This window comes from Cephus cinctus, unplaced genomic scaffold (assembly GCF_000341935.2).
Source record: "Cephus cinctus unplaced genomic scaffold, Ccin1 Ccin1_scaffold0087, whole genome shotgun sequence".
Lineage (NCBI taxonomy): Eukaryota > Metazoa > Arthropoda > Insecta > Hymenoptera > Cephidae > Cephus > Cephus cinctus.
Window position 1 is genome coordinate 62,327 of NW_014332826.1, and position 26,913 is coordinate 89,239.

The 26,913-nt window shown below is 42.4% G+C and overlaps 1 protein-coding gene and 1 long non-coding RNA gene across 11 annotated transcripts in view; one reads left to right on the forward strand and one right to left on the reverse strand.

Moving 5' to 3' along the window:
• LOC107272706 (poly(rC)-binding protein 3) overlaps positions 1 to 26,913 on the reverse strand; it is a 73,866-nt gene that overhangs the window by 43,473 nt on the left and 3,480 nt on the right. For 6 of the 9 annotated variants that reach the window (XM_025090679.1, XM_025090672.1, XM_025090638.1 and 3 more), the window contains exon 1: positions 12,097 to 12,119. The exons of 1 other annotated variant lie outside the window; for it this stretch is intronic. In XM_025090679.1, the coding sequence (XP_024946447.1) occupies positions 12,097 to 12,104 (8 nt within the window). In that variant the 5' untranslated portion in view covers positions 12,105 to 12,119. Of the gene's footprint in view, positions 1 to 9,506; positions 9,640 to 12,096; positions 12,120 to 14,364; positions 14,403 to 26,913 lie in introns of those variants that run through there. 2 more of the 9 variants (XM_025090645.1, XM_025090667.1) reach the window with 2 other exon arrangements.
• On the forward strand, positions 14,410 to 18,117 carry LOC107272729. Of its 2 annotated transcripts, none has more exons than XR_003061518.1 (6): positions 14,410 to 14,681; positions 15,434 to 16,257; positions 16,303 to 16,435; positions 16,534 to 16,664; positions 16,786 to 16,929; positions 16,998 to 18,117. It is a non-coding gene; the product is annotated as an uncharacterized LOC107272729 (long non-coding RNA). The 2 variants fall into 2 exon arrangements; XR_001539039.2 differs by having other exon boundaries at positions 16,325 to 16,435.

Genomic DNA, 26,913 nt, shown 5'->3' on the forward strand with positions numbered 1-26,913 from the left:
GAGGGAGAGGGGAGGGAGGGGGAGGAAAATACGTTTGCGTGACGTTTGTTTACTGTTACCTAACAATAGGCGAAGTGGCAGACTATTAGGAAACAAGGGGGATGAAGATAGGTTAGAGGGTACGGCAAAAGGGCAGAAGGAACGAAGGGGTATTTCAACGATGAGGTTAAAGATGATAAGAAAAAAATATATAAATATAAAAAAGAAAAAAAAAAGGGAAACATAATTTTTAATAATATCCCGTTCGCGGGACGTTAAGTTACAGGGACGCATGGTAAATCCTTGCTAAGCATCGATACGTCGACGACTCTCGGTACGGTTGATCCGCTTTTGCGGAATTAGTCGACGCAAGCCGAGACCAGTTTACGTGACACGAAAAAAAAAGACCAATGAAATAATGGATAACGTTGAATCAGGAACAAAAGATCCAAATTCCATAAATTCTCGTATGTGCCAATTGCAGGTGGCTATACGTACGTACATGCCGAAATTGGACCTTGAAAGTTTAAAAAACAGTATAAAATTCCGAAATTAATATTCGGCCAGTCTGACGCCTGTGCATGCACCATCGTCCGGTCAAATGAAAATTTTAAAACTAGTTCGATTCGCGCATCGCGCGTCAAAGAACAGCAGCGCCATGAACAAATATAGTATCCCAATGCATATCTATTTTCTGGAACTAAACTGACGAATTCGATTAATTCTCCCTCGAGAAATTGATCCGCGAGGAACTCCGTCCTTGTCTTACTCGCTGTAATCGCCGTAAGTCCGTCTCTCTCGCACTCACGGCAGGTATAGAAAAGTGCCGAAAACTGTTAAACAGTTTTACATTCACCTTCACGTGCGTAGCTCAACCTGGCTTTCGTTCTGTACAATAAAAGCTCTATGTCTACTATACAGGGTGGATTAAAAGTAATGTCCTCGTTCCACACACGGATTTATTATCAAAGCTCCTCGTTCTTCGTTGACAGTCGGTCTTGCTGTATTATATACTGACGTACTAAATAATGTAAATCGATCCAGTAGCTAGAATCGAAATTCAAATTGGTCATTAAACAACGAGGAGGGTCGGATATCACTATCACTATATATATATATATATATATATATATACATTACATGTATATATACTGTCACGTACATATTGTAAATGGCTCAGCAGCCTCGGGCTGTTCGTACAGTACGGAAACGGCCGAAGGAGAACGATCGGTTAATGTTTCCGCTTAATGATGATAATTAACGATAACCGCCACGACGCAATACGCAATTCCCTTGGTTTGGTGACCACGTGTCGCAGTAACACCCAGTCCAAATTGTAGAACCGAAGAGAATAAAAATACTAAATACTCTCATACCTATGAACGATAACGTTACTCGATATGCGCATTGATTATATCCCGGGATTTGTCCCGTGTTAAACGAGTTTCCCGTCATGCGCGAACAGTACGAGTGTGACGTTAAAGTTTTCATGTATGACAAATTAAAAATATTGTAACGGTTATATTTTTTATTAATTTTTTTTTTTTTTCAACAACGCACAGATGTAATTTTTCTAATACAGATCTAACGAGAAAATTGTCAGGTCACTGCACAAGACTAATGACTAACTTTTACAGCAAACCAGACACGACTGCGTATGCTTGCGCGATTCGTAGGTAAATTACGGGTTTATTAAAAATTTCTGTAAACTCGTGTTACAGTCACTGCAATTACCGAGTCGGTGCACTACGTACAGAAAATGATATAAATCACCTGGCTGCTTGGATACAAAGTCAAAGGGCCAACTTGGAATTTCAAAGTGCAACGAATATATTACAGGGATAAATATATATTTATATGTATACTTCGTAAAAAAAAATTCAAACAATGATAAAATTTGTTTAATATTACACGAGAAAATAACTTTACCTTATTCTTTGATTACTCATTCAAGTTCTATTACGCGATAGGGGGTTGGGAGAAGTGACACCCCCACGGTTCCTTATCGTCTGGACCAGAGTGCTATTGTTCAAACGTAAAAGATCAGCAGACGGTAAATGGTAGGAAGCGGACATTTACTGGGAGGGTTGAAAGGGGGTTGGAAAAAGAGGATTGAAAAGGGGGTTGGGCACCGATGAAAGAATTAAAAAAAAAAATTCTTCGATTCTGCGCTCGAACTTCAATTACCTTTAATTGGCACGGAACGAGTCAGAGTTATCGGGTGGGCTGGGAGAACGCGGGGGATGTTTCGAGGGGTGGTATTTTCGTTAATTCGAAGGAAGGGTGGTTAGCAGCTATCAGGGTTCATAAAAGGACTCTTGGTTGTCGCAGCCACTTCGTACCATTTAATGGTACCACCAGCTGTGCCTAAATCGACGTTGCATGTAATGGACATATGCGACCTGCCGCTAAGGATTTCACGTGAAACACTCATAGGGATGCTGTGGGTTTATGAAGATCATTTGTACTTGTTTGCCCTGGCCAAGAGGGGGTCGCCACGAGATGACGATAAATCCGGTACCTGCTGGTTGGAGTGTACAGTCACGTTTGAAAATATACGAGGGATTTTCATGAATAATTATGAAAAACAAAAATAATAATTTCACAAAATCCGATAAATTTCGGAAAAATTTCGAAAATTTTACATTCAATCTCTGATCGCCACTATCAATGAGAAAATTTCGTATCGATGACGCAATATTGCAAATAATCATAATCAACAATAGTTTCGTAATTTCGTAAATATACCGAGGATCCTAAGGGACGCTACTTTCCCTAAGCCTCCCCTTAGGTTGCCAATTTCATAGTTAATAACGGGGAAAACTTTAAGAGCGCTCTCTGTCGTCGGGAAAGTTCAGCTTACACTTACCAAGCTTTCGAGATTTTCCTCCCTGTTAATTTTACAGTTAAAGTGCAGATCGGCTATAAGAGTGACATAAACTTTACTGTATGGAGTTAACCTATCGTATGGCCTGAGTGAGGTTAAAGTATACATAGCTGTATACCTGTGTATACGTCTAGTAGAAAGAGTCGCGAGTCAGGCAGACCGGTGTAATTTCGTAACGTCGTTACACGAGGTTAAACTCTGTGATAGTCTAACAAAATTTCACTTCACGTTCTTGTTCGTGGTAACAATGTAATTTTGGTAGGAAACAGAGCAAAAGAAAGTTAAACGAGCTACCGGAATATCGCGTCATAACTTTTTCGCGCATGCGCACAGCACACGGTACCAATGGTAGTTACGCGTACCAGACGGACAATCAAAATTACTGAGTAATTTAATAGAGGCCATACACAATTTCTAGGTTATAAGCAGTAAATAGTTTAGTAACGCTGTACCAATTTCACGAATACCCATCCACGTGGGACAAGCGTCGTAACGCGTCGCGACGCCAATGACAACAACCCTGTTTCTACCAAAATTTCTCTGGACGTCATAATATAAAGTTTCGTACAATTTTGCCAAGCGAGTTTTCTCAATTTTCAACAATTTTCTGTGGGATATATGTTTTATAATGTATTACGGGTGAATCGACTGTTATGTTCAGGAATGAGATAAAAAAGAGAAAAAGAAAGAGAGAAATTCGAAAATGCACAAATATACTTCCTACACGATATAACGTTGAATCGAACGATGCGGTTGGTAAACGACGCAACGTGAACGTTTACGAGTAATCGTAAAGCCGTCATATTGGTATTCCCTAAAAAGGTAGAATTTTTCGAAAAAATTTGACCTACGTTAAAGCCAGTTAAATATATATGTGCGTGTATACGGAATATACATAAACAATATAGTGTTGGAGAATTTTCATATTTTCTTATAGTTAAACATAAAACTAAAAATTTCAAAAAAAAAAAATACAAATACCAACGCGTTAACGATTCGCAAAATGTTCGTTTTCAATATGACGACGGTCGCGTGTATAGAAAAGTTCCGCAACCAGCGATTTTAGCAGTCCTACTTAAGGCGATAAATATAATTAGTGGCATAGATAAGGTTTCATCCGATAAGACGAAGCCCCGCGATTTGACATGTAACTACGTAACATGACGCGTGGATATACAGTAGCTAAAGCCCAAGTATAGTCAGACTGAAAATGCTCAAGGCAGTATTTCAATCCCCCGTAAAAAAAGTCATCCTCATTAAAACTAAGCATTACACATATTGGTGAACGATTGAAACTACATATCGCAAGTGCCATCTCTTAATGACTTTCCACAAAAATGAGTCCCCTGGATTTTACATTAATTTCACGAATCACTGATACCTTGAATAAAATTTCAAAAATTCTCACACCATTTTTTTCATTATGAGATAAAAAATAAAAAATAGATAAAGATAGCACAATCGCAATCAGACAATCACGAGGAAAATACTAATGCCACCAGGTACTCCACAGGTGGAGTCAATCAAAGTGCTTCGGTTTCTGGGGACACGAAAAGGCCTCCGTCGTAACGTACCCAACCGCCATGACGCTTAGGCACAAATAGATCCTACAGTGACAGCTATTCCCGATAAGGAGACGATTGCACCTTGCACGTATATACGTATATCCACGCATTCAACATACGAGCATCGAAGCACTAGAATTCAGTAGAGAATTCATTGAACACGAATATATCGCCGTCTAAGGCGTAAATGAGCTCGTTTAAAATAACTTGTGAGGATCAAATAAGAGAATGGCCGTCAGCGAGAAAATAACGTGAAGTCAGTTTCCCCGCAGCGAGTCACACGAGAGTTGGCTCAGCAGGTGGCTCGTTTGGCCCGACTGCTTTTGGATTTGGAGGTTATTCGCGTGGTTGTTCTGAGAGTGCGAAATTTGGTTGGCAATTTGGTCACCCTGATAAACGGATATCATACACTATGTGTATAATATAAAAATAAAAAATATATATACGTTTCTCCAGTATTCTAGATCACGTTAACAATTTACTATATGCAATATGATGTATAACCAATTGCTATTACGTACAGCAGCAGCACAGCAGATACGTGCATATATAATTACAGTGAAATTATTTAATTTCTCAAGCTGGTATTTCCAGTTAACAGTTCGTTTCGTGAGTGAATACCATTGGATGGTACGCGATACATCCGCCAGATGGCGGTGGCTTCGATCTTCCTAGACCGCAGGCACTATTTCGTGAAATGTCCTATTCCGGGAGCAAGACAAGCCTGACAGGACGAATAATCGGGACGGGCTTGTCCAGGATCCATCACCCGGTAACCCATCTCGCCGGGCTAAATTGACTACGTGAACGAAATATCCTATTTCCAGAACGGCGTATCGTTTCTTGGACACGACACAGCGCGAGACTAACGCACCCTCCCGACCTGAGCTGCCACATGAGTGAAGTCTACCTATTCCTACCCCATACGCGTTTCAGTGATCCTGACCGAGCGAAATCTCCTGAGATTTAGTTGTAAGTCCCACTACGAGGTCGACGAAGTGAGGGGATGAAAGGGGAAGGGGAGGAGGGAACGAAAAACAAAAGAAAAGTTATACCCTTGTAATAGCTTATTTAGGGGATGCTCAGTGGTTTCAGGATAAGCTTGCCGGGGGTGAATGGAGATATTTAGGGGATGAAAATTTTTATAAATTAAATGAATTACTAAGTATCGGACGGACGCCCGGACTCTTCGCAGGCAATTCGAAGCGGTTGGAATTTAACCCTTTGACCCTTAGACACGGCATCTCCTTTGAGGGTAAAGTCCTGCCCGATTTATTTAGCCGAAACGATTTCAGGCAGGTTGGGTTGGGGAAATTTTTACAGTCGGAGAACAACGGGACCAACCCCTATCGAACGACTGGCAGTCCTGGAACTGGCTGGGAGTATGGGCCTCGAGGCAGGGGTGGTTTTTCAGCTGGTGAGACGCATTAATATTCATTTAGCAAACCCCTGCACGTATCGCATACCGTAACTGGGTTATTCGCGCAATATTAACGTCTCGCGATACCTTCCCCCGTTACGTTACTTCCGTATAGGAGAAACCGGATGCTCGGCTCTGTAAATATTATTCGTTACCCTTTGTCACGTGCTCGCTGTTCATTTTCGGGAAAAACGGAAGTCCGACCGAGAATACGTATATTTAAGAGGAAAATAATGTCGGCATATTATTTGCTCAGGGGCTGCCCAAGTATCCGTAGGGCAAAAATTTGGAATCGTCCGTCGAGACGAGATAGCGGAAGTGAAGCATAAAGTTCTTGCAGTCTGAACCTGACCTAGCCTAACAATCTGATAACTTTTTCATCGTTAAACTTTTCTGCCAATATTTACCTCTCAGCGAATTCCTGCCGATTGCCCGAGCTAATTATTCCAGACTGCAATTAACCGACGACGGCCGGTGCTTCCGGTTTTTCTCGTCGAAAAATATTTTATCTCATCCAATCGCCGTACGGCGATTAGACGTTTGCCGTAGATGTCAGTGAGATGCATTGGTCATAGGTCGGTAGGTGGAATATTTGTGAGAATTTAAAAGTGCATCAGGACGAAAGTGCGGAATCGGATTTAAAAAGTGAAATGGGGGTAAGCTCGGTGAGGAGGGAAGAGGGAGGAAGAGGGATGAGAAGGAAGTTGGCCATTGTCAAAAGACAAAAGACCTCCCTAGTCAAGTCATAACTCTCGGCTGATATCTATATGGCTAAGCACTCGGCTAACTTTCATGAAAATCCACCCTACCAGGCCCTTCCCACCGCCCTTTATGCGCTCGACCATCCTACTCGTTTCTATTCCAATCTTATATAATCCAGCCACCATACCATACCACCCCCTTGAAACCCCCTCAACTCGAAAAAAACGGAACTGGTTAAAAAATAATTTTACTCTACCCCATTGACTACGTGCCTACCCGGTACCGAGTAAATCGGGGTTACTACGACGGTGTTAATTAATTTTTCTCGAAATTCATCTTTCATTAGCAGTGGTCAGCAAGTCGAATTTCCAACTAGCGAACTCCGCTTAACTTCTTGGCGTCGCTCCCAATTAGCTGGTCGATCCAAGAAACACGGATCGCACGCCCATCCATCATGGAATAAGGATTGTTTTTGCCGGGTACAATAATAGCGACGATGCAATAAGCGTTAGTCGCTGGTAATTATGGAATAAGAAAGAAGAAGAATTTTATACTACTAGAGGAGGGCAGTTAAGGCTCGCTGCCTATTATTTATACAGCCGCTACTTGTGATGGTACTCGGTAGAGGGTCTTGCTGTATATGTACGTGGATCTTTGGATGTAGCTTCTCGGTTAATGGGAAAGGCTCTCAAGTAGTAGAGAAAGACGGGAAGAGTCGGACGCGACTCTGTGCAAGTTAATGGTATGGGCGTCCCGACGCTGCGCGTTGAGAGAGAAGTGGTCGGACGTCGTCGATAGACCGGGGGGTAATTATGGAATGAGAAACTGCAAGGCTGGCCTCGTAGCTCGAACGAAATTCATGTCTAGGAATTCGTGGCGGTTGACTTCGTGAAAATTTAGGATTGCGACAAAACGTGACGTAAGTGGATAATGCCGACAGCTGGTCAGACAGGTAGAATTTGCATCGAAGCTTGGTGAGATATCGCGCACGAAATGAAGCTTCGTGAAGTTTGAAAGGATTTGAAAAAAAAAAATTTTATTTTTTTTACTAATAAACCAAGTTAACGCGACTGTTCTTGGGACGTTATGAAGTTACGTAAGTGTCTTGGGCTTTATTATATATAAATTTGAAGCTTAGAAAAAGAAGCCAGCCGGCTGTTGTCTACTTGTAGGACTCCGCGGGCTTCTTTGAAGTGACAAGGAAAACTCGCGTTTAAGAGGATCCGGGATCATTTTACAAAAGAATTCATGCCGCCTACAGAGTATATAGGAAGCTTCCAGAACGTTTCACGATATGAAAGCGTCCGTGATTTTTTTTAAGAATCGTATCAGCTACGCCGCCGGAGGGGAGTATCGAGAAAGAAGAGTAAAGAAAAAAATAAGTTAAAATAAATACAAAAAGGGCGATTTAAATGCTGAATAATTAAAGCACGTCCGATATCGAAAAAAAATTAATAACTACACGTGTTTCTCCTTTCAACGAAAATTATTTGCCGAGTACAAATAATGGTCGAGAGTAAACTAATAAATAAATTCGATCATATTGATCGTGATGTACATACGTGTGGAATAAAATTCCTAATAAAATCGTCCCTGAAATATCCTCTACAAAGTACATATAGGTGACGTTGTAAAATCGCCATAATTCCAGTTCTCTAACCGTGCGTAAGACTGTGATGGGATTCTGGGACGTTGAAATTGTCATTTTTTCTATAAATAATCATGCATTGGCATGAATAACGTTCTGTGATCCGATGATACGTCGTCATGGTTACTGACCCATTTCGTCGATCAGTCGTACATCCCGTGTACGTTTTTTTCCATCGTTATCGTCTTTTACTCCTACGTGCATATCCGCCCACAATGTCCACAAGTGCGTTCTCTATTTCTATTAGCATTCGGAAGAAAAAGAAATATATGTATAGAAAAAAATATATATATATACATATATATAATCCACAAATACGAATCAGCTAAGAACTACCGCAAAGATTCAATAGACGTCTGAGCGTCGGTGCGTCGGACGTCTAGTGTTCTCGAAGGCGTAGAAGTTTTCAAAGGGCCGCAAACGGTGTCGCTCAATGACAGGAATAAATTCCGAACCATCCCCTACATAATAAATCATGCAAGGAAAAAAACAAAAAAATTAAAGATAGCAAGCTTCTCTATTATTCACCGCCCGACGTACCCCCTGAAAACATCGAAATCCACCCCCCAATATACACACACGACAATAGACGCAGTGTTCGCGATAAGACGTAAATTTCAAAAGAAAAAAACGAAAATGATAATTCCAAAATTCTTATAATTCGTGAAAAACACTTTGCCTCTATAAAATAAAAAATACCCACCACAAATCCTTGGCCCACGTACCAGTATACTCACGCTTAAAAATGTTATCAAAAAAAAAAAAGCAATCACCCCAAAAAAATATCAAAAATACCCAAAACTCTAAACACACGTCGTAAGCCATTAAACCCGAAACCAAAAATAAAGATCAAAACGTTAATTCAAGAATATGAAAAAAAAACACCTTGTTTCCTTAACGACATTACGTCACCTGTCGTCCGAGGGCCCACGCGTGTTTTCCGTAAAACTCAGAATTCCCTATTAATAGCTTGACAGTTCCCTGATAGAACCCAAAAAAAGAAGAAACACGCATACACGTGTTACCATGCATTAAGGAAGATACACACAGATATAAAAACAAAGTCTCGTTCACGCTACAGCGACGTTAGTAAAGAGTAAAGGCCCGTTCACAAGTGCTCGCACACAGTCCCAGCCGTAGAATCTCTTGTCTGACTCCTATCGTCCCGACGCCCGCTAACCCATCCCACCCAGCCTGGTACAACGCACCCCTTAAAAAGTAAAAAAAAAAAAAAAAGAATTAGTAGTCGGAGTATGTAAAGCCACCCTCTCGACTAACACCCCCATTCTCGTCGGAAAGTCTCACCCCTATCAGGCCCGACACAACCCTCTGTCCTTCTCCGGCGAAATCCTGCGGCTGCACCTACGCGGAAACGCACAAACGACACAAACTCTTTCTGCGACGGGCGTCCTGCACGGCTAGCACCGAGATCGACGCCTGGTGCCTGCATACGTAATGTATACGTACATAGATATGCCGACGTTAACCGACCCTACTGGACTGACTGACTGACGGACGAGATAGCGGAATTACGCCCACGGCGGCTGCGACGCCTCTTCTGACAGACGGCTCTTCGTTCTCCGTACACGTACCAACCCTCTATCGCGCTATGCTCTCACTGGCTCTGTTTCCTCTATTATTATTCCTCTATATCTATATTCCGCTTGTATGCGTGCTCTTTATCGCGTGCTACGTAATACATTTTGTACGGTACTGTACGTTCTCTTGGTACTGTGATTAACGTCACGATTTGTATGTACAATGTATGTATGTAGTGCGGATAGTAACGTGGGCTGAGGTAAAATTTTAACGTGGTTAAAAAGCCAGAGTCTCTAGTTAAATGGGACCCATCGATCACGCGAAAGACGTACAGGTTGATTCGTTCGGTAGGAATCGAGCGATTTTATAGGGCGTGTAGAAATTGAGAATTTTCGCTTTTTTTTTTTTTTCTTACTTCTCATTGATCTTAGGACAATACGGTACTGGGTGCTTTCGACTTTTTCGATACGTTATCTGTCTGGCTTTGTATACGTAAACTTATTCAGAGAGCAATGGCGGACGTGCTTCCTTGCGATATTCACTGAGGACATCCCCGAAGTCTTCTCTCTCTTTCTGTCTTATGCGTCCATCTCTCTCTTTCCCTCACGTGCTGTTCCGAGGCTGCACTATTTTAATATTGTAGGCCAGAAATCGAATAAGTTGCCGCCCTGGGGAGAACCCGGGACACTTTACGGGCTTTTACGAAGGGATGAAGATGCCAGGGCACTTTTACGGAAGACTTACTGCTGGAGTAAAAGTGTGTACTCGCGGTATACGTGTATATAACGTGCATTGAATATAAGGGTAGCGTAGGATCCAATAGAGAAACAGATATTGATGCGGAGTCCGTGCGAGAGAGAGAGCAAATTCAGAGAGGAGAGAAAATATGTAAAATAAAAAAGAGAAAGGAGACACGAGATCGGCACGTGGTTAAAAAGCCATTAATCACTCTGTATGAAATAACGCGGCAAAGCCTGTCGGTTTAAAAAAAAAAAAATAATAAATGGGGAACGAAAACAATGTAACCAGGAATTTACCTTTTTTGAGGATAAAAATTGAAAATGTGAAAAAAAATCGCGAAGAAAATTTTTTTTTTCCAATTCAAAATTTTTCACGAACCGAAACGTACATACGTCACCGGGCGAGTTCCACGTGCTTTCACGTAATTTCGTATAGGTCCATCGCACCTGAGATACAACGTCGCGAATGCACGAGCGAGACACGCGGCAACGCGCTACTCTCGGGCGTACCTATAAGCGCCGCGACGCCACCCGTCGCAGCGGGGAGGCGTCTAATTTTGTGGCCAGCCGAGTTATTAACAAACCATCGTCGTATAACCGTTGCGGTCGCGATACTTGTCGGCGCACTTGCTGTCTTCAAAATAATAATAGATCTCCCCGTAGTACACGCGACCCTGGATTAGATGGAAGTCGCGACAAAATGCCAACCCCCTGCGTTAGATGAATTATCCAATTGTAAGCAAAGAATGAGTACAGTACGAATCAAAAATTCGTAATTGGGCCAAACGCGCGCAAAGGTATTATAAATACCCTTGCGCAAGACCATAAGTACTATTTTTTACTCCGCCAACACAACCCTTCCGCGAGGGATGGTCTAAGCTAAGGGATGAAACTTTGCGGTGGAGACCCCAAAGTTTAAAGTAGTAACGCAGCCAAGTAGCCTCACGAAACTGCTTATAGAGTTTGAAGGGCCGATCGGTAACCAGACCCGTCGAGTCTGCCAGCAGACGTCGCGCGCGATGTTGTCAAAAGGTTGAGGGTAGACAAAGACGTACGAAGGGTGGATTCGAGAGAGACGTACAAGGATGGACGGAGGGTTGCGGTATCGGAAATTGACGTTGAAAGTATAGAAGGAAGAAAAGCCCATTAGAGAGTTTAAAGAATTTTTCTTTTCTTCCTTTTTTTTTTCTTTTCTCTCTCAACCCCACTTTCCATCCCTCTAAACACCCTTGCGCGCTCGTCGGACAAGACATGGAGAGTCCTCTTTCGGGTGAATCACTTTAAGCGGAGGTTTCCCGTCCTAAGTGGGCTGTTCAACGAATCGATGATAAATCTCAGATTCCGCGAGGGGTACTGACAGAGGGTTAAGTGGGATTCAACCCTCGTCCCCAATGACGCACCCCTAGGTCCTTCGGGAGCCCGCGGGAATTTCGAAATTCCAGGATAACCGTTTATTATTTGGACTCTCGCGGTCTTTGATGTTCGGACAATTTCGCTGGGTGAAATAAATATGTAAAGGAAAAAAAAAGAAAAAAAAAAAACGGGGGTCGCCGATCGTAAAATCACAATAATTCCATAATACTCGCAATTACCAATTACTAAAGTGCCATACAAACCTCTTCATTATCAATTTTATTTGTATCTCAAAAAAAAGATACATCCCCTGTACCTCGAGATAATCACGTGTCCGATTGACGCGGTCTTCTCTATGATGTTTACATATTGACACGGATAATACATGATATTTCCAGCTGATCCAAAAAATCCATGAACACACGCACAATTTCACATCTACACCTACTCCACAGTGACATTACATAACGATAATGTACACATATCGATATTGCATATGTAAAGATTTTCGTTAAAGCACAAATAAAGCACGGAATAAAAATAAAAATAATAAAATAGGAGGTAATCCATCAACGAGCCAACTACGTCTCTAAATTAAGAGAGATGCTAAAGGAAACATACTCCCGAGCGATAAAGTACAGATTCATGTAAATTAGCATAAGATGCAAATAACTAAATCCCATCTTGTCCCGAGCCGAATTTTCATGAATCCCTCTCACTCCTTCCCACTTCCCCTTGTAACCAGACAAAAAGCGTCGAGCATTGACCAATCCGTCGGGCCTCACGGATCGACACCTATTCAAACTATTTTCATTCTAATATCTTATTAATCATAAAACCGTCAACTTGATTACTTAAACAAAAAAAACATTTACTCTGAATCATTAATTCTTTACTGTATTCACACGCGAATCAGGCGGAAGTCACAAGAACGCGACGTTAAACATAGCGTGAGCGCGTGGTAGACTCGTGAGGCTCTCGGAAGCTCGTTGATAAGAAAAAAAAAGAGATAGAAATAAGAGAAGATAGAAAGAAAGACAGAGAGAGAGAGAGAGAGAGAGAGAGAGAGAGAGAGAGAGAGAGAGAAAGAGAGAGACAGAGTTGGAGAGAACTTGCCGGTTAGGAGGATCCTAAGCGAAGGTTCGACGACGACACTGGTGGTGGTGGTAGTGGTGGTGGTGGTGGTTGGTAGTTGGTGATGGTAATGATGGTTATTTTGGTGATGATGTTAATGATTGGTTATAATGATTGAATTATTATTATTAATGATTACAAACTGATCTTTGATAGATTTCTTTTTTATATATATCGGATGGGAAACCGGATTGGTTGGATTGTCGGTCTTTCGGTAGGTTGGTTGGTGAGAGAAAAGAGAAACAGGTAGGTCTGGACCTGTGGATGGTACGTGGTGCAGCAGGGCCGGGGGCTGACGCGACACTGAACGTAACGTGCCTCCGGGCGAACCCTGTGCGCATGCCTTCGGCGCATCTGTTCCTCGTGATAGGCATCCGGACACATAGCCAATCCAGGAAATGGGATAAGGCAGTGTGTTAAGGCGTGTCTACATATTTCTCAATGATAGGAATATATTATATTGTTTTTTCTTTTTCACTTGTTAACGATATATCTATATTGGATACATATCCGTTACCGCGTGACTTTGCGATACCGATGTTATCGAGGGTAGATGGTTTATGTCATGTGGATATTTATAGGTTAGGCAACAGGTTAGGCTATTCGCTGTTCGAGCTCATTCTAGTGTCAGGTTGGTCATTTAGGGGGAATAATACTTACGACAGGTTTGTTCATATTGTATTTGATAAACGAAATAGTTTTTAAGGTTTGGACACAGCTGTTTTTTATAAAGTAACATTTTAATTATTCGAAGTGAGCGCAGTTTTGAATAGCCATGTTTTTCTATCATCACCATATATATCTATGTACAGAATATTGTTGTTGGTAGATTTTGTATTTTTTATGATTGTTTACAGAGATCAGAGACGAATCGAGATTGTATCGTGAATCAAGGAAATTCTTAAACCACCATTAAAATTCACCCAGCGAACCGTCGAAGTGCTTTGCTATTATTGGCGACGTGACGCCATCCCCTTTTACCTCGCCCCCCGCTCTATCACGGGAAAACAAAACTACACGAGTTCACAAGGAAGAAAGTAAAAGCCAGCCGATCTTCGCAAGGTAAAGTAAGAAACAAATAAAAAAAAGATCACTGGCAACAGGTGAGAGTCTCTCGCAGCAATTTCAAATACGAATATAGTCCACGTGTCCAGTAAATGTCCAATTCGTTTCGTTTTACAGTCGATCTTCGCGCTTCTGGTAAGTACGACAACGATAGGTTACTCGTTCCGCCACGAGAGGCGCCACGCGCGCGTACGATCAGCACGTAACCTCCCATGATGCTCTGCTTCGCGAGTGAGAGAAATCAGAGCGGAGCAATTCGACCTGGCTAAATTGTGGGAATAGCGTGGATATCTCGCGCGGTATGTGCATATAATGGATACAATTGTACTTACAGTGAACTGGCACTAGGTTGCATATCTACGCCTATGTTTATTCGCCTACTGTGAGCGGTCGAAGGAAAGAGACTTTTCTCCAGCAATATCGATGGTGGCAGAACGATACGAGACTAGAGGAACGGAAAGCAGTAAGTGGGCGGTGGGTGGGAGGCGATGGAGATAGGAGGTTAGAGAGCAACGGGGTTGGCCAGGACCTATGGAGGACACTGAGAGTGTAATGTAAACTAATTAGCAATGGAGTCTACGGCAATTAAGGCTGCTAGAGTGCTTCGCTCTGACACTCCACCAACAACCCATACCTGGTTGACAACAAGGTATTAGTATTATGAAGTGAAAACTACACGGGATTCTCGAAAGCGTCCGTTGAAAATTCAATATTTCGTTAAAAGCTGTACTGGCATGGCGCACGACTCATTATAATTAACGTTGAAACGGGGATGGGCAAAATTTTCAATATTTAATTATTTTACACGTCGTACGCGGTACAATTCGTTTTGTATGGTACAATTTCGTTATACATTTTTTTTCTCCCATTCGAATTTAAACCATCATGCTTTCACGTGACGGAGGACTGACGCTACTGTTATCATCGATACACCCGGTATAGTATATAACCCATACCTATAATGGAATCGATCAGCATAACAATCAGAATTCCAGGATACGACATAGGTTTCTGCCCTTCCGGCTAGAAACCCATAATGGCTAAACGGTAAATCGGGAAATTCCATTTATCCAGTGACTTCTATTGGCTCTCGTGCGTACCGAGAGAAACAAACATGGATGCCTTGTCGTTTACCTAAATCGATGTATGTCTTACTGAGAATCGGGCACGTGGCTGATCGCGGGAAATTCTCGAAATGGATCTTTACGTGACGTAAAGAAGAAGTGAAGAATTTGTTCGCGAATCGACGGCACGTGACTGTTTGAGAAATGAGACGATTTAGAGGACGCTCAAACGGAAAACTCTTTTGCAAACAGCTGCTTCTACTTTTTATCTTTTTTTTTTTTATTTGAATTAACGTACCCGAGAGCATGAGTAACCACGATCTGAAAATACTTTCAGGCTGAAGAATGGCGAAGGAGCAATGCTGTTGAAGGATAAACGCAAATGGGCTGAATCTAAGTATTTCATGCATATTACATATGTATGGGATGCTCTGACGGAGATAATTTTTAAATTTGTATTTTTACGCGGGAATTCTCATGCATTTAAATATATTACGTATAATCCATTAAGCGAGTATATCTGTACTAGGCTCTCGTAATGGTACAGCTTATCTTTATAACTACCATTAACAATATTATTATTGAGCTAAGACGGATAATAATATTATTTTCACGAAGTTAAGTTCAATTCGGTACGTAACGCCGCGTTTAATCGAGCGTGGAATTACGTGCTACAACTCTGTTGAGTTTTATCGGTGTAAAAATTTTGTTTTTTATTCTCACGATAAAATATGCCATTGCAGTGATAATATAGAGCAACTTGGAAACTGAGGTTGTCGCTAAAAAAAAAGTGACAGGATCATCAAAACGTATCTGTTTCCAGGAATAATGAACTTTTTGAATTTTTAAAAATTCATTACAAATATTAAAGAATTGATAAGACTAATAATTTAAGATATATCGCCAGCATTAATCAATTTGACGTGACGCAGGCAAGTCGAATTAGAAATACTTCTAAATGATAATGACCTTTCGCCAAGGTCATACAAATTTTTCCCAGTGCGACATCGATCAGCTTCATTAAAAGACTTCAGAGCTTCCGCTTTCGGTAAACCATCTTAGTTTCCCAGTTAATAAGCAGCTCATCGTGTTATCTCACGTACCCCCAGGACACGGTCTGAGCTCGAGCGCCAGAGCGAGAGGTTCATAATCAGGAGTAAGGTAAGTGAAAGGGATGGAATCGTGGAAATTGCAAAGCATTTTCAGATTATATTTTTAAATGAACTAGCGGGTAAGAAGAGACCAGCGTAGCCAGCCATTGAGTCAGCCACCCGTCAAGCAAGACCAGAGCCGGGGGTTCCCGAGGTCGGAGAATCATTCCGGCGCATAAGAATAAATGGTAAAGTGGAAAAATCAAGAGTGAAAATTCTTTTTATAACATTTCGAGATACGTCTCGGAGGGGTAGGTTATAAGTAAATAATAATTTTTTTCTACAGTTTACAAGCCGCCGTTATGCTACGAGGTCCTATAGAGTTACTAGCTGATACGAAACCTGACCTATGACCCTTGGAACTTGCAACTCGTAAAGGACAACGCTTAGTGGCTCACTTGATATTTTTCAACTGCGGTCTGTACCATCAGAACTTTTACTACTGGCAGTTCTGGTGTCGTTACCAACAATAGCCCGTACTACAATGTATCTCTCTGCTGGCCAATTTAACACTGTGACGTTAATAGGATATTTTCAGGTCCTTGGGGCCGACTTTGAAACAAAGTCGATTTAACTGGGCAGTCAAGTGACCGTCCCTTAGAATTCATGAGAGCCAGAAAACGACCATTCTCATAGAAGGAATTCGAGTGACCAGACAGCCTTGGACTACTAGGCGTAACTGGTGCGTTTGGAACGTTAAAAACTTTCCCTTATACCAGTAATTTTGATCGTGTGAATTTTTTTTTGAAGGGCATGCATTCCAGCAGCCGCGTGGGAAGGAAAGGAGAAAGGAGGGAAGAGAGGAGGCTGAATAGCTTATAGTGGAGAACGTGGTGGGACCGGGTCGTCTACTCTCGAGGGTGCTTCCTGGGTGTAAGGGAGGGTTGAAGAAGAGGTTCGCAGGGGCGGCTCGAGCGAAGGGGGGCCCGACAGAGAGAAAAAGGGTCTGGATGGGGATGGGAGGGTCGGAGGATGCCGTGGAGCCAGGTTGTAGAGAACGGGAGAGAGAAGTGGAGGAGTGTCACAATGGCCTGCAGATTGGAGAGGCAGACGTACAGTCCGAGCGCGGTACAGTCAAGCTGAGACAGCGCATAGTCGCAAACTATCATGGACTATAAACTACTGAACGGGTGGTATCCAGCGGGAGGGCCGACCAAAGCCTGATATTACTACTTGTACAAATACAAACATCCGAGATGCTAGTGAGGTTGGGGTTGACAGGGATTCTCAATGTCATAATACACACTCCGAAAAGCCCTTAAGTAAAGTTTTCCCGACGTAAAGCTCACCATTCACTGGATACTATATATATATATATTTCCTAGGAATTTTAATAGTCGCGTAGAAGTGAAAAAAGAAAAAAAATGACTACAAATAAATATCACGTCTTCGATCTACTTGCTCCTGGTAATTAAGTACGATCCTAATGAAGTCCAAAATAGGAGTTAGGAGTTCGTAAATTTTCACAGATTTACGTGAACTCATATTCCCTTAGGATTTTAGAATATAGGGATAAAGTCTGGGACCGCGATTAAACTGGCAAGTCTGGCAGGAAGAAGTCCGTCTCAGAGGGGTTGGTTGGGACGTTTAGATGCCGTGGCTCTGGGGCGTAATATTGATCATGGCATGGGCGGGGGGTGTCTGCACCCTACCGGCGTACCCTCTTGCCCTCTTCCTCCTCCCGCGACTCCGTCGCTCGGGAACTAACTGAAGCGTTGCAACGGGCCCACTCGCTGCATACACGCGCCATCCCCATAACGGGTGGTCGTTAAGTGTCGCAGAAAAATCTCAGTTGCGTATTAGCAACGCTTCGGATGATACTCGTTGAACGCACATGCAGATATTGGCCTTGTGGGAGAATAAGGGAGTTTTCGATGAAGAAAAAAGTAAGTTTAAATTAAAAAAAAAAGAAATACGAACAAACTGCATTCGACGCATAAATGCATGAATGAACTTTGACCTCTTGACTCGAGTGTAAGGGAGACGGATAAAATCGTATCTAAAAATATTTATTTAAATTTTTAGTCGAAGGGACACGGAAGAAGATTCTTAACGGCCGATACTAATGGATATCGATTGCGCGTCTGGGTCCCTTTAGGGAGTTACTTATATTGATCGATCATCGATTGATACAGCATTCTCATATTTGAGAATCCCCAAGGAGTCTTACCAGAGATATGACACTGTCGTACAATTTTTGAATAGAACTGTACCGTGCAAAGCAGGCTGAGCCTGCGCGTGTACAGGCCCTACTTGCTGGCTATATATGTATATATACATAAATGCAGGTGCAGGCCCGGTGTGGGTGACGTTGAAATAAAAAAGTCTTTTGCAAGAGGTGTACGCGGGGATTCCGATGGAGGAGAAGTACAATATAGCTGGAGCTTGAGACCATAGAAAAGCCGTCTGGCTTAAAGGGTCTGGTTCAGGACGGATTCGCGGATATACCAACCTAACCTAAACCTAAGCTTTACGTAGTCACCCTTATATACTATACGTATGCGCGTAACGTGTCTCCATAGACCCGCTGACCTGCAAGACCTTAGCCCTTCGGTACCATCGGAAACCGCGTTTCACTTACCCATCGAACTTTGCGAACTTATAGCACCGAAGAATGGTGCATTCGAATGCATAAGACAGATGCAGATTCGAACGAAAGATAGACAGGGTGAGTCAGATGTAATAAAAAAGTGAGTTGCAATAAAAAAAAATATATGTAGAACCCTTAATTACAAGCCAGTTTAATAGGAAATTAATCCTGGACGTACGTGTATGTCCCACGCACGCGAAACCAACGAGGAAATCACATTTTCGTTATTTCGAGGACCGAGAAAAAAAAAGATAAAGTTTTCGCGCATCAGCGCATCCCCGAGATTGCAGAATTGCGAAGGCACTCATCTAGACGTCGACTACCAGGGACGAAATCAACGTCATCTCGACTGGGACGAAAAAGAAGTGTTATGGGAGTTTAAGGGAGAAGCAGGCAGGTAGCTAACCCCTTATCAGAATACCTAAACGTTCGAGGGTAGATAATAACGCGGGTCAAATTATTCGGCTTTCAAAAATATTTCATAATTTTTTTTATCATTAAATATATGGATTAACTTCAAGCCAGGTACAGAGCCTCCTATAAGTTTAGGTTCGAGCGATATACCAGGTGACGTTTATTCAAAGCGATCATTGCCAGTGGATAATACGGGGTTTGGGCATCTTCCAAAATCTTCCTTGTACCAGATAGCCTATACTAATTATTCGACCTACAGTGACTTTTAGTTTGATACCATTGCACGATTCGGGCAGGGGTCCAAGTGCATCCTACGTCCAAGTAAGGCAAATAAAAACGGGGACCGATGATACGATAGGTGGGTGGATGCGCGAGGGGTGGTTTAAAATTTTTGTAAAATACAGGATATACATAAAAAAATATATTTTAACTGCATTTCACGTATATGACGTTTTTGCGGGGAAAATTGAGGGGGAGCCAGAAGGGATGAAGGGGGTAAAATATGAGAGGTGAAAAAAAAAGGTTCGTCGAGGTGCAGAAGGGTGCCAAAGGATGGGGACAGGGCAAGGGGAAAGGGGGGGGGGCGACGGGGTAGACGGATGGAGGGGCTAGGCGTGTAGCCGAGACCTCTCCAATTACGGCTTAGTGCGCCCGCCACCGAGTGACGTCAGCATTTCATTAATTTTAATTAAATATCCTTAATTTTTATGAGGACCCGTACTGACATCCTTTCTGACGTCCTTCCCCTCTCGCTGTCGCACACGCTCCTGTGCGGTTCGAGCCTTTTTTTTTATTAACTTTCCTACCTCACCGTTCCCATCATTGCCCTACCCCTATCAAGCCAACTACTACGTAAAAGCGTCGCGACGCTAAAATCTCACGAGGAAAATATGTACGAGACGCTGGTGAGTCGCGATTCCTCGTGACTATGTACTTTGACGGAATTTTCAGTGAATCGGGGACGCCGCGTCGCGACGCCCAGTCACGTTTTGCGATAAAATCAGTTTACGAGACCGATGCAAATTAGTGGGACGCTTCGATTAAAGGAAGCCTCTGCATAACCTCTAAATGGAAAGAGATACGGAAAACTGCAAAAAAAAATTTCGTTCAAAATCAGATTAATTTTTAGGGTTAATTTTAATCAATAATTTTCAGACAATTTTTGAAAAATTTAACTACCATGAATAATCCCGCATGTTTCCCTTTTTCTTGCTTTTTTTTTCTGAATTACCCTGCTGGACCAAGTAAAAATTTTCTCTCCCCACTTCTCTCGGACCACCTACGTTATTACCAAAAGTCCAACAAAAATATCGACGATCCTGTGAAATTCCTTCGAAATTCCCGATAAGGAATTTCTGATAGGTCTGACGGAGATGTGAAATATCTACTAGCAGTGGGCTTTTCTGCACCCACCAAATCTACTAAGAGTGCCAGCGATATATAAATTCACACTGGGTATACAGGATCAATGCATGATACACGTATATATACTATACACAGCATATATAATACGTGCAAAAAGTACACAAGGGTTAAAAAAACTGATGAGCATGCCGAACACGGGATAGTTAAACCTTCGATTATCATATTAACGATCTCCTTCCAGGACGTGATACAGTACCGCGTCGATTTGCATCCTAACCGAACCCTTTCCGATAACCCGACCTAACCTCACCTAACACACGTCCAAGCGACCGATTTTCCAAGATGGCGTTAAACCGAGCGAGCCGCGCTTTGCTCGTCCACTGTAACGTGACCCGATCTGGTCTCCGTGAGGTTTACACGTATCTGTACCATGTGCCACCATCCGGAACCCTACGATACAACGGGTGCGAGCCATCCCCTTCTGAAATATACGCTCCAATGAGAACATTCCCTTGGAAATCCATAAAAAATTTCAGTTCATGTATATACAGGGACTCGCGTAAGCAAAGTCCAATATACAAGAGAAATTCCTTATTTTTATGCTTGTTCAAAAAAAAATATATAGCTATATTTTTTTTACCACGCCTCTCTGCTCTAAGCTTCTACGTATCTGTTCGTAATGTATTCAAAAGTACCGATTTCGCCAAGTAGAGTAAACCCGGCGGAAATAGGTACGGAGAACAGTGACCAACCCCTTACGCCTGGCTAAAGGTACCAAGGCGAAAGTCAAACAGAGTCCGACTGAAAATGGACCTGAAAGACAAACTCAAACTGCTCGAAACAAGCGTATAGGGCTAATACGCATACATAGCGATACCACGGAGAATACCTATATGCAATAGGTAGTTGAACTTTTTATAGAACTTGTTTTGAGTTACTTTTTTACAATTTTTCCCTGCAGAGCTTATACCGGGTCGTATAGGAACAACGTGTGTAAATAATACGCGACTGATACAAGTAAGGGAATAATAATAATATTTCTGGTACAACGCCCATGTTTAGCTACAAAATGTTGGTACGAGTGAATATATGTAAAATGAACGAAGGAGTAAAGGGGGATGGAGTGTGTGGGGAATAAAAATAAAGGGTGCACGAGTAAATAGAGGGACGATGGGCCAAGGAAAAAAAATAAATGTAGATCTGCGCGATGCTAAGGGGGTTGCATCTTCCGGAAGATTGGGGTGGAGGGTGGATAGAGGGTGGGTCGAGGAAGGGATGCACTTGACGATAGAACCGAGAAAAAAGTCTCTACGAGGTATTTTAGCCAAATCCGATAATTCAATTTCTCCCGGTGGAAATGCTCAGCGCCTGGCATCCTGAATTTCATCCCCTATATCTGATTTATCATCTCTTATTTTTTGTTCTCTTTGAATTTACTTCTGTCATATTTTTTTTTTACGTACCTCCCTTTTTTTGTATCATCTTGGGGAATATCGTCTTTTTTCCAGATCTTATAACCTGGGGGTGAATGGTGAACGATCCTCGAAGAAGGTCCTGGATTAGGTAGGGGATGCATGAGGAACATTTATATCCGGCACGTACGCCTCTAATGGGGGATTATATCAGCCATAAGGAGCGTTTATAACGGCAGTTAAGCCAAGTCTTGAGAGGAGCATCACGCAGAAGCATTTATGCGCCAGGATGTGCCGCTCGTTAATTAAGGTGCAACGAGTGCGACTTAACGTCCACATAATCTGTAGGACGGTACTGAAAAAAAAAGAGCGCGTACTGACAGTGTGCACGTAGCTTTAATTGAGCTTGAATGAGTGTTACTCTTTTGAAATTTAATTCCTTAAAGAAAAGCGTCCAAGGGGGTCTGAATCGCATCACGGAAAAATCTTTTAACAGATTGCAGGTCGCTTACTTACCGACAGAGACATAAGAAGATTCAATACGGTTGAGAATATTCAAGGTTCTTTTTTCTTCTATGGGATACTTTTAATTACGGTCTAGTGGGGTTGGATTAATTATGAAAAATAATGTATACGGTCTAAAGGGAAGTATCTGGTTATATACGCGAGAGGAAGTCCAGCGAGAAAAAAATGTTCTTATCGTAGAAGGCAAACTTGTCTCATACTTAATTTGACTTCTACTTACTATTCCGTCTACGTGTTACACAGTCTCGGCTGGTGTTCGGAATTCGTGGCAAACTCAAATCCAATTGCCAACCATTGGTTTATGGAGACAACGTGCCCTCTGATAGTCTCTCTGGACCAGAACGAATCTAGTTGTACGGACTGCTAACTTTGAAACGGATTTAAACAGCGAAGTCAAATGGATTTACCTGTAGCACCCAAAACGTAGAGCCATAAGTATGAATAAGTGAAATAAAGTCCATTAATCGAAATTAAAGAACGAAAAAAGAAAATTAAATTGTAACAATCTCTGGGTTATGAATACTTAATGGGGATGAAATAAAGGAGGAAAAGGGTTGTGAATATCTAAGAATATTTTTTAAATAAATTACGTGAGAAAAGACGGGCAAAGTGCAGCGGATATTCGTGCTGTACAAAGGTCGAGGGATGAAGCCAGCCTGAGCGTATACGTAGTCATCAGTTAGGATGTTAATCATGCTCGAAATGACGTTAGCGTAAACGTTCGGAGCCAAGAAAGCGGAAGGCGCAAAGGGGTGAAATGCTGTGAAAGGAGAGCGAGGAGGTAAAGGCGGAAGGAACGGCAGAGAGTCGAAGGGAACCAAGGAAGACGAAGCCTTTGAGTGTGAACTGAGTTTACTTATTTAATCAGTAGCAAACGGGAAAACGAGATTCTTTTTACAAGTCCTCGGCAGAAACTCCGGCATCGGGCTTTCACAGATTAGAACATGCCTGCCTACGTTTTCGCACCTTACCCCCATTTAGAAGTGGAGCACCGAGGGAAGAACTTTTGAAAGTGCAATAAGCAGCTGGATTGAAGCGGAGAACGTGTAACTATGATTGGTTAAATATTGTCAAAAAAAAAATGGCAAAAAAAATGAAAAAAATAAGAGTTACGGTTATGATTAAAAAAGAAAGTAATATACAGAGGGTTGAAGACGGGAGAAGAATTTCAGCAGTTTCGGTTAAAGCCCTCGATTCTAATTGGGACAATTTGACTGCGACTCCAATTTAAATACGGGGAATCCCCCAAGTTACAGAATAATTCGACGGTGCTGACAGCTTACGGGAAATTAGCGAAGAGGATGGGCAACCTATTTTTCTTTTCTTCTCTGGATAAAACTTGAACGATGTGATCGGGTTTCTACCCCTATGAATGTTTCATGAGAGGTGGTATAGACCCAACGCGAAACCAATACGCGCACCAAATAGCAAAAGCCGGTTATTCGTTCTCTCTATAAGAGACAAGATTAGACTGCTTTTGTCCATCTTGAAACATTCATGATTCGGGTTTCATTAAAGATTTGTGAGATTAGGTTGTATTCGTCGAATATCCTGATTTCCCGTGTTTCGACTTATTAAAATTTGACAATGCCACTACTTCGTGTTAATCTTCCCGTAGTTTGATTCACAAAATGTTTTTGCTTCGGTGAAGAAACTCCAAGGACCTCTTTGGTGAATTTAGAATAAAGAATATATGGTCCCGTGATGTTCCCGAAGCCCGTGGGAACTGAAAACGGGGGTAGAGTTTTCCTGTCACGAAACCCACTCTAGCGGGAAGCCGCGAACCTATTTGTTTATTGAAGACGTCAGGGCTGGTTGGTGCCCACGTCACGACGCAGGATGGAAGTGCCCCGCGAGACAATAAACTCAAAACTAGTCAACTTCTAGCAGCTCGCACGGAGAGGGTAGTTCTTAGAGGTTGTAACATTCGGTACGGTTGTATATACACTCTACGTGTGGCGCAGGGTAGGAACTGTGAGCGAGAAAAGAAATTACCCCCAAATTGGAAAATTCTTATGCTTTGATTATACATCCCTGTCCATGGAATTACTCCTATTCGCGTGCACCGCAAGTGCAGCGACGTATAGGCAAGTGAGAGATAAAGAAAGAGCGGAGGGGCGAGTGAAAGAAAGCAAAACCAAGGGGAAGAGAAAAGGTCGAAAGTGCAGAGCGGTGAAGCGCCAAAGTTTTGACTTAAAAAAAAATCCACCCCGCGTAGGAGCTTCGCACGTAAGAGAGACAAGACTAACAATAAGGGATGATACGAGCGCGTCTTCTCGCATTAAAAGCCCCGCAGACTCCATTACACTCCACGTACGTTTCCTGTCCCTGAAACTACCAAACCCGAGCACCGGGCGTTCGCAAAGTTGATGAAACGTTCTCGCACACGAGGATTCACATGGGAGTGTTCTCGCGGTGCGAGAAGGGGTAGGTTACCAAAGAAGGGCGCAAAGAGGATAGATCAAGGTAGACAGAAAATAAAAAGGGTCGACGCATTCAAAAGCTCTTCTTTAGTGCTTCATAAAATTCAAAGCTCCTCCACTGTTTTACTGCAGCATACTTTCCGCGATGCAACCCCCAACCCCTAAGCCTCCTCTTCGAACAGTCCAAAATTTCACCTGGCTCCTCGTGCGTACCGTTAGCTTCATCCCTTAAACCGAAACAAATATCGTTTCCCAATAAAACCACCCATGACTTTGTCTTGGTGAATGCGACCCGTGAAAAAAAAAAATTTCGTGTTCGAATATAAATATTTTTTAAGGGATGAAAAAAAAAACCTTTTTTTCCTTTTTTTCCATCCCACCTAAACCAGGCAACAGCCCATTATTGACACAGTCAACAGTACAGGGATGCTGGTATCGTCGTGATTTCCTTTATTACGTGACCAGGACGACATTGTTCGGACACCAGGTGTCCGAATATGGTGTTGGGCAAGCGAACGGGCTTGTAACGTAAATTATATGCTAGGTATACATGGATATATGTACGATATCGGAGATCTATGTGCATAGCTATGTGTATACCCACCCCAGGAGTATACCTCATATGTACATACATATGTAGGTGGGAAACCGCATGACTAAAGGAAAAAAAAAGAAGAAGGAAAATACAAGAACGAAAAAGCTGAAAAAAAAATATGAATACGCGAAAGTAATACGTAGTAAGTTGCAAAAATACTGATTCCATAATGTACAGGCCAATTCAGCCAAAATAGAATAACGTGATTATACGGTTATAACGTAAAACGCAAATGGCGCTTTGATCGACGTCAATTTTTTGGCGATATTATCACGTTAAAAAAAATCAAAAAATTTTAATGCACAAAGTGCATCAGAATCACCCAAAGATCGATCCAGATAATTTCCTGGATAAGCCGATATCGAAAAGTGAATAATCGGAGATCTTGGGGCATTTTTCGATTTTTCGTATGGTTAGCGTAAGAGAGAGATAGTAGTTCATGGCTCCATAATTTTGTCCCCAAGGCCGATAACCCTTCAAGTTATACCGTACTGTCAATACAGGGTGGCTCCTACGCGATAATCCGTTACAGCACGTGGCCGCGTTTTTCCCCAGTACCCATAGAACGAGGCTGCTACGTTATTTATAAATTTTGCATATAATTTACGTACTAATGACGAGACACATCTGTTTAGCCCGTAAACAATAAGGCGAGATGCGCCGGCACGACGTTGCCGCTGTCAGAAGTTATCTCGGTGTATCACCGAGCTCTGCCACGGCACTCTATTCAATTACACTGGAGACCCGGTGAACTCTGGGAAAGCTACCTTCACGTACCGGCACTCGGCTGGGTCTCTGCTAAGCTCACGGTCAGAGAACCCGGCATGCCTTGCCACGCCGTACACGGTGAATACGTGATAGGAGGCAGCGATAATCCGGACTGGTAAAGTCGATGCTATTTTCACGGCAAGATAATTGCGCGTAAACACTTTCGCGAAAACGTATATGAGGAAGAACGCGCGACCCCATAAAAATGGCTGATCGACCTCGAAGGTATTCGGATTAATTAAATATAAAAAGAAAGAACAAGGTGAGGCGTAATAATCAAAGCACGAAAATTGCAAATCCCATCGGGCAATTTCGAATGAATATTTAACCCCTGAACTTCGGGGTGACAGGTCTGTCTCATCGACTCCCCGGTCTCACCTATAAATCGCCTCACACTTTCCTCCCTGAACGAGCCTCTCTGTTCGCTGTGGGACCTCGTATGCGTAACCCAAAGGCAGCCGTATACCTGGCGATGCTAACAACACGCAGTTCACGTAAATTAAATTTTATAGGAAAAGTTTCATGACGACCTTTGAAATATCCCCCCCCCCCCACTCCGCAATTCCCAACCCTC